The 7,500-nt window shown below is 50.0% G+C and overlaps 1 protein-coding gene across 1 annotated transcript in view; it reads left to right on the top strand.

Annotated features, from left to right (window-relative positions):
• LOC106815861 (laminin subunit alpha-2-like) overlaps positions 1 to 7,500 on the top strand; it is a gene marked incomplete at its 5' end in the record, with an annotated part of 46,052 nt that overhangs the window by 31,230 nt on the left and 7,322 nt on the right. Inside the window, 2 exon segments of the mRNA XM_014820384.1 lie at positions 4,832 to 4,863; positions 5,633 to 5,694. Coding sequence (XP_014675870.1) covers positions 4,832 to 4,863; positions 5,633 to 5,694 — 94 coding nt within the window.

A 7,500-nucleotide genomic window follows, 5' to 3' on the forward strand; every position in this document is an offset into this window, starting at 1 on the left:
GCTGTTGCTGCTGCTGCTGCTTTTGTTGTTGCTGCTACTGATGCTGCTGCTTCTCCTGCTGCTGCTACTGCTGTTGCTGCTGCTGCTGCTTTTGTTGTTGCTGCTACTGATGCTGCTGCTTCTCCTGCTGCTGCTACTGCTGTTGCTGCTGCTGCTGCTTTTGTTGTTGCTGCTACTGATGCTGCTGCTTCTCCTGCTGCTGCTACTGCTACTGCTGCTGCTGCTGCTGCTACTGCTACTGCTGCTACTACTACTGCTGCTACTACTACTACTGCTGCTGCTACTGCTGCTGCTGCTGCTGCTACTGCTACTGTTAGTGCTGTTACTGCTGCTGCTGCTGCTGCTGCTACTGCTGCTGCTGCTGTTGTTGTTGCTGCTACTGATGCTGCTGCTTCTCCTGCTGCTGCTGCTGCTACTGCTGCTGCTGCTGCTGCTGCTGCTACTGCTACTGCTGCTGCTGCTGCTACTGCTGCTGTTAGTGCTGTTACTGCTGCTGCTGCTGCTGTTGCTGCTATACTGCTGCTGTTGTTGTTGCTGCTACTGATGCTGCTGCTTCTCCTGCTGCTGCTGCTGCTACTGCTGCGGCTGATACTAATGCTGCAGATGTTGTCACTGGTTCTGTTGCTGATGGCAGTGGTGCTGCTTTTGCTATTACATTCAATATGCGTTTCACTGTGAACATTTTATGTTAATTCTATTATTGATCATTTCATTAATATTGCTATTAGAGTTAATTTTGCTATTTTTGTGAAAATATTTCTAGATTACCCTGAAAACTCGAGCGCACATGTTATGCCTAATTGTTTATAACATGTGTTTCAATTAAATTGAGATTGTTGTCGTTTCTCATAGATGGAAGAAACCAAATTTCCTGGATAGCAACAACACATTGGACCTAGCAGGAGAGGCAAGACCCTGTATGTGCAACTATCACAGCTCCATCTGCGACCGAGAGACAGGAATATGCATAGTAGGTTTCTTCAATTATTCGCAACAGCGCAAAAGAGCATTCAACTCAGTCATTACAGTAATATTATGATAATATTACTGTAATGACTGAGTTATATGATATTATCATGAGTTATATTATCATTTACAAAGTAGCTTGATAACGGGGAATCATGCGTTCGGTCGTAATCAACTGTTCGTTATTCGAAATTCCAGAACTGCAAGCACAACACCGCAGGTGACCACTGTGAACTGTGCGCTTCTGGTTACTATGGCAACGCGACGTATGGCACCCCGTACGACTGCGATCCGTGTGAGTGTCCGCTAGAAAACAACAAGTAAGTCAACCATTGTCTCAGCATCGTCATGTAATCCCACATACCCGCTCAAGGTCATGTAAGCTATTATGCTAGCTGTGTCATTGTGCAAACAGATGAATAAGTAAAAAGTGACAGATTTTATGATGCGATTAACGGAGTCAATAACGAATTAGCATTATTAATTTATTAGATTGTTTAATATATCCACCAGAGTAACCTCTCCTACTCCTGCTAAAAAGAAACAAAGTTGTTTACAGTCGATCTTTTCTGCACTGTCTCTTCTGAGTGTTATGTGTGACAGATAAGCCCCCTATATATCTTATCGCAACTCTGCCTCAGGGGTTAATAATGACAAATGTGTCAAATCTGTCAATATAATGACAAATTTTATCATTATTAACCCTGATATTATTATTCTGTGATGCAAGTGATGGCGTTAATAACCCCGGCCATAGCATTATTAATTTATAAGATTATTTAATCATGAGCAGGTAACTTTTACGTACAGCCGCTAAGACAAAGCACGTGGTGTCTTGCCGTTTTTATATATTTATTGATACTATCTGAGCGTGATGCCCAAAAGTAGACTGAGAGCCCGAATCCTTAAACAGATGTAGTCCACTGAGGGATATTGCACTGCTCGTTGATTCTCATGCGCACGTGGTGTCGTTGTGGTGATGACCGCTGTAGCAGTGATCTAAGTCTTGCTCTCGCTCTCAGCTTCAGCCCTGCATGTCACGTCGAGGAGGAGGGAGACAGGCTGGGAGACATGATCTGTGATGCGTGTGAAGAGGGTTACACAGGAGAGAGATGTGAGAGGTATGTGCAGACACGTCACCGCCAGGTGGAGGCCCGGAAGCTCGCTGGCTTCAACATCATTTCCAGATTATTTTTTAGATAAATTATGAAATTAAACAGTCTACTTTAATGTAACATTCAATGTACTTTTCACTGTGTTTCAAATGTTAAAATTTCATTTAAAAACTCACCAGCGTACACCATTTTCCACGTAGCATTTCAAAAATGTAAAAGTTAACATTCAGGCATGCACACATGTGAAGCCATACTGCACCGACCTAGCATCAGTATCCAAGAGACATAATCATCACAATCACGCTGATGGATTTGTTCTGAGATGCTGAACGGTCTGTGTTCTTCCGCGCAGGTGCGACGTTGGTTACTATGGCAACCCGAGCGTGCGTGGTGACTCGTGTAAGGCGTGCGGCTGCAGCCTGCTGGGTGCGGTGAACCTGACGTGTCACGCACTGACGGGTGACTGCACGTGCTACCCCGGCATCACCGGACGCGCGTGCGACGAATGCAAGCCACGACACGTCGTCGGGGAGGGCGGCAACTGCAGATGTGAGTGCACGCGGCCGCGTTGTTGCTGTTGTTGTTGTTATTGTTGTTGTTGTTGTTGTCGTCGTCGTCGTCGTCGTCGTCGTCGTCGCCGTCGTCGCTGTTATTATTATAAATTATACAATTAGGACATATATATCTCTCTCTCTCTCTCTCTCACAGACACACAGACACACACGCACACACCACACCACATATGAACACTGTCTCTCTCTCTCTCTCTCTCTCTCTCTCTCTCTCTCTCTCTCTCTCTCTCTCTCTCTCTCTCTCTCTATGTGCGTAAGAGCACCATCTGTCATCACCGCGTGTGTCTACAGTGCTGCCGCCTGGTGACGTCGTTTCAGGTGACCGTCGCTGACAAGTCCGCTCACTTCGACGATGATGACGGGGTTCGGCTGAACATGACCGCTGGCTACTACACAATCCCCATCGACAGCAAGATGGCGCAGTTCCAGCTGCCGACCGGACGCGAGCCGGTCTACTGGAGCCTCTCACGCAGCTTCCTGGGAGACAAGGTAGCGACAGCTTCAACGCATCGATTCCTTACCTGAGTTGCTGGGGTGATAGGTCGTAGGATAGGTCATAGGATCATAGCTGCTTCCACCAGGATGTCGGCTGGGTGTGCAATCTTGTATACACTGTATATTTTGCAGTGGTTTCATTTTTGCGAATTTCGCGAAAGCGCCCCTGCCACGAAAAGAACAACACGTCATTCTTCATTGATTCGGGAATTCACCGACCACGAAATTAACGACTCGCGAAATTCTCCGTCAAGTCTGAATTCGCGAAAATATCTGTACGCGAAAAATATGGCGTATACAGTACACAGTAGTGTGCGCGTGTGCCATGACTTTAAGAATTGCGGGGGATGAGAGATTTTATTTGATAGGTCTCACCATTCCATCCAACCTGCCTCCCATCCTCCTCTCCTTTCTTCTCCTCTTCTTTTCTCTCGTTTTCTCCACTCGGCTCCTATCCTCCCCTATCCTCTCCTCTCCTGTCCTCTCCTCTCTTCTCCTCTCCTTTCCTTTCCTCTCTTCTCCTCTCCTCTCTTCTATACGCTTCTCTCGCCTGCCACCTTCTCTCCCTTCCTCTCGTCTATGTGCTCCTCTCTCCTCTATACGCGCTTGTTTCTCTTGCTGCGGCAACACAGGTGAAGTCGTACGGTGGCCGGCTGTCGTTCACGCTCATCAACCAGCCGTACATCCCGTCGTTCAGCGTGCAGGGCTTCGGCGATTATCCGCTCGTGCAGGTCACCGCCAACGATCGCATCGTGCTTACCTACTCGCCCAGCGAGGAGGAGCTGCGCGGCATGAGGGAGGGTTCCTTCTCCGTGCTGCTCACAGGGGTGAGTAGTGTACGCTGCATGCTGCTGCACACTCTGTTACTGTTTTATATTTGCCAACCCCTCTGCACGCGACCTCTCTTTTTTACACTACTCTCTACTACTCTCGCTCTCTTTACCTCTCTCCTCGTCGGCCTCATCTCTCGCTCTTGTTTCTTTCTACTCTCTTTCTCTCTCGATTGGCTCTCTTTCCTCGTCGCTCTCTCCTCATCTCTCTTTTTCTGTGTTCTTGATCTCGCTCTCTGATGGCTCTCTCTCTTTTCTCTCGCTCTTCTCTTGCTTAATTCTCTCCTCTCTTTCTCTCTCTCTGTCTTCCTGATTATCCATGACCAGTATTATCTACCACCATATCTTATTACCATACATACACAGATATCAGGGGTTTAATTACATCACAAATGTCAATTATTCGCTGTGTTATTTCACCCCTTGACTAATATTAATACAATTATCGGGTGTTTTGGTGTGGGAGCATCTGGTGAGATGGAGGTCTGTGACACAGTGTATATGGCAGGCTGGATCGCAATGGCTGTTCACTCTGATCAGAAGCATGTGGGAAGGGTAAGACTGACCCGGGACATGCATGTGACGCGCCGAAGCTGATGGGTAGGTTCACTGCAAAACGTGCAGTCAATACTCGTGCGCGCAACCTTCAGTGACTACGTCGAGAGAATACGGTGAGTCAGAGTGCGTGTGACACGTGTAGTGATAGTGACGTGCAGTTGTTCGTGCGTTGAGACACGTGTAGTGTGTTTTTTTGGACGCGTGTTGGGGCGTGACACGTGTAGTGTGTGACGCGTGTAGAGGTGAAAGTGGCGTGCACGTGGATAAGTGTGTGCATGCGTTATTGTGTGACACGTGTAGTTGTGACGCGGTGTTGTATGTGACACGGTGAGAGACGGTGTGGTGGGAGGGAAACGAGGCTTGTGGTGATGCTGGACGCGTGTAGATTGCGTGAACTGTAGGTGTAGACACGTTCTGTAGGTGTGTGATGCGGAGTGTAGGGCTGTGTGACACGTGTAGTGGTGTGACACGTTGGTAAGTGTCGTCTGTACGCGTGTGAGTGTGGGACGGCGTGTGTGTATGTGACACCGGTGAGGTGAGGGTGTGTAGACGCTATGTAGTGGTGTGACGCGCGGTGTACGTGTGTGAACGTCTGAGTGTGGTAGACATTGTAGTGTGTGCGCGTGTTGTTTATGTGGATCGACGGAATGCAGGGGTGTGTGACACGTTTAGGTGTGTGACGATTGTTTATGTGTGTGACACGATGTAGTGTGTGATCACGTGTTGATGAGCAGCAGATCGGTGGAGATGATCCGGGGTGGTAAAATAGTGCACGTGACAGCAGTGTGTGGGTGACACGTGTAGTGTGTGCAGCGTGTAGTGTGTGACAAGTTAGGTGTGACCACATGTAGTGTGTGCATGCGTGTAGTTGTGATACGTGTAGTGGTGATGACACGTCAGGTTAGTTTGCGTCACGCGGGTTGTATGGCGACACGGTTGAGGCGGTGGGTGTCGACACGTGTAGTGTGTTGGAGCACGCTGTAGGTGGATGTGACAGATGTGTAGTGTGTGACGCGTGTTGTAGTGTGAGCACGGTGAGGGTGGGGTGTGACGACGTTTAGTGTTGTGACGAGTGTATTTGTGTGACACGTGTTAGTGCTGGTGACACGTTAGTGGTGACACGTGTAGTGCGTGACACGTGTACAGTGCGTGACGCATGTAGGTGCGTGAACCTTGTTAGTTGATGACTGACACATTGTAGGTGTGTGAACACGTGTTAGATGTCTGACAGCGTGCTGTAGTGTGTGACCGTCGTACTGTGGTGAGCGCTTGTAAGTGTGTGTAACGTTGATGGGGACAGCGGTCAGCGGAGAGTGTGTGACAACATGATTGTCCGTGACGGTGTAGTGTGTGAACGTGTTAGTGTGTGAAGTGTACGTGTGTGGACAAGTTGTACGTGGTGTGGACAGTGTAGTGTGGTGACACGCTGTTGTGGGTGTGACACGTCGGTAGGGTGTGACAAGTGATTAGGTGTGTGAATGCGTGTAGTGCGTGGACGCATGTATGTGCGTGACGGCCGTGATAGTGCGTGACGGCGTGTAGGTTTGTGTGACACGCCAGGTGTACGTTGTGACGTGTTGTGACGTTCTGTGACCCGGTGAAGGTCGCATGTGCACGTGTAGTGTGTGACTGTGCTGCGTGGGCGTGTTCGTGGGGGTGAGACGGCATGAGTGTGTGTGACACGTGTTTGTGTGTGAGCACGGCTGAGTGTGTGACGGCGTTGGTTGTGTGTGACACACTGTTAGTGAGCAGTGTTGACCGTGTAGTGTGTGTGAGCGTGGATCGAGGTGATTGTGGTGTGAGACAGGTAGAGTGGTGTGCACGCATGTTGGGAGGAAAGAAACACAGCAGAGGAGACTGATGTGAGACGGTGAGCTGTTGTGACGATCGTGTTGGGGTGTGTGACCTAGTGAGTGCATGTGATCACGTGTTGTGTTGTGAGACGGAGTGAATGTGATGTGACACGGGGCTTTGAGGGCGCTGTGTGCTGATCACGGTGTTGCATGTGGACACGTGTTGTGTGTGCACGGTGGTGTGTTGACACGGACCCGGTCTCCTTCGGTGGTGAGACGGGGACTGAAGGGGACACGTGTCCCGAGGGGCCGAGGCCGCGTGAGAGGATGGGCGGGGGTAGCGCCGCAGCAGCAACTCTCAAGGTTGACATCCCGAACGGTCACCGCCCGTAGAGGACAGGTCTCCGAGGCACGCAGGCGGGGCAGCGGGTCAACGGCCGGGCATGATCATCAAGCAAACGAGGGAGAAGCGTGCTGACACGGTGGTTGGTGTGGTTGAACACAGGAGGTACTGTTGTGAGCACTCGGCGTGAGTGTGTGACACGGTAGTGTGATGTGACAGCTGTAAGGTGATGTGCACGCGTGTGGCGAGGAGATGACTGTGTTGAGGGACGAGTAGTTGATGTGAGACGGGGGAACGGTGTGTGTGGACTTGACAGTGATAGTGTGTGCAGCGTGTTCGTGTGGTGAGACGGGTGGTGGATTGTGACACGTGTTCGTGTGTGAGACGGTGAGTGATGTAGACACGTGTAGTGTGATTGCGCGGTGTCGTGAGCGGAGTCGTGAAATGGAGCTAGGCAAGACGGGGGGGTGTGATGAGGGAGACGTTGGTGTTGTAACCGTGTTTTCGTGGGTGAACGGGTGAGTCGTGTGCACGGTGAGTGTAGGTGGTGACACACGTGTCGGGTTGCCTGGAGAGCGGATGATGAGGAATAATGACCGAAATCTTGTGTGTTTGAGACGGTGAGATTGTGTGACACAGTGTGTGGCGAGTGTGTGACACGATTGTATTGTGTGGACGCGTGTTAGTAGTGTGCGCGTGAGACGTGAGTGTTCGTGTGCAACACGTCGTGTTGTGGATGTGGAGCGTGTGTAGTGGGGTTATGTAACTGCGTAGATTGTCAGATGAGACTAGCATATGGTGGAGGGTGAGATGTGCACGTTGATTCAT

The sequence above is a fragment of the Priapulus caudatus genome, unplaced genomic scaffold (genome assembly GCF_000485595.1).
Source record: "Priapulus caudatus unplaced genomic scaffold, Priapulus_caudatus-5.0.1 Scaffold1220, whole genome shotgun sequence".
NCBI classification, from domain to species: Eukaryota; Metazoa; Priapulida; class Priapulimorpha; order Priapulimorphida; family Priapulidae; genus Priapulus; species Priapulus caudatus.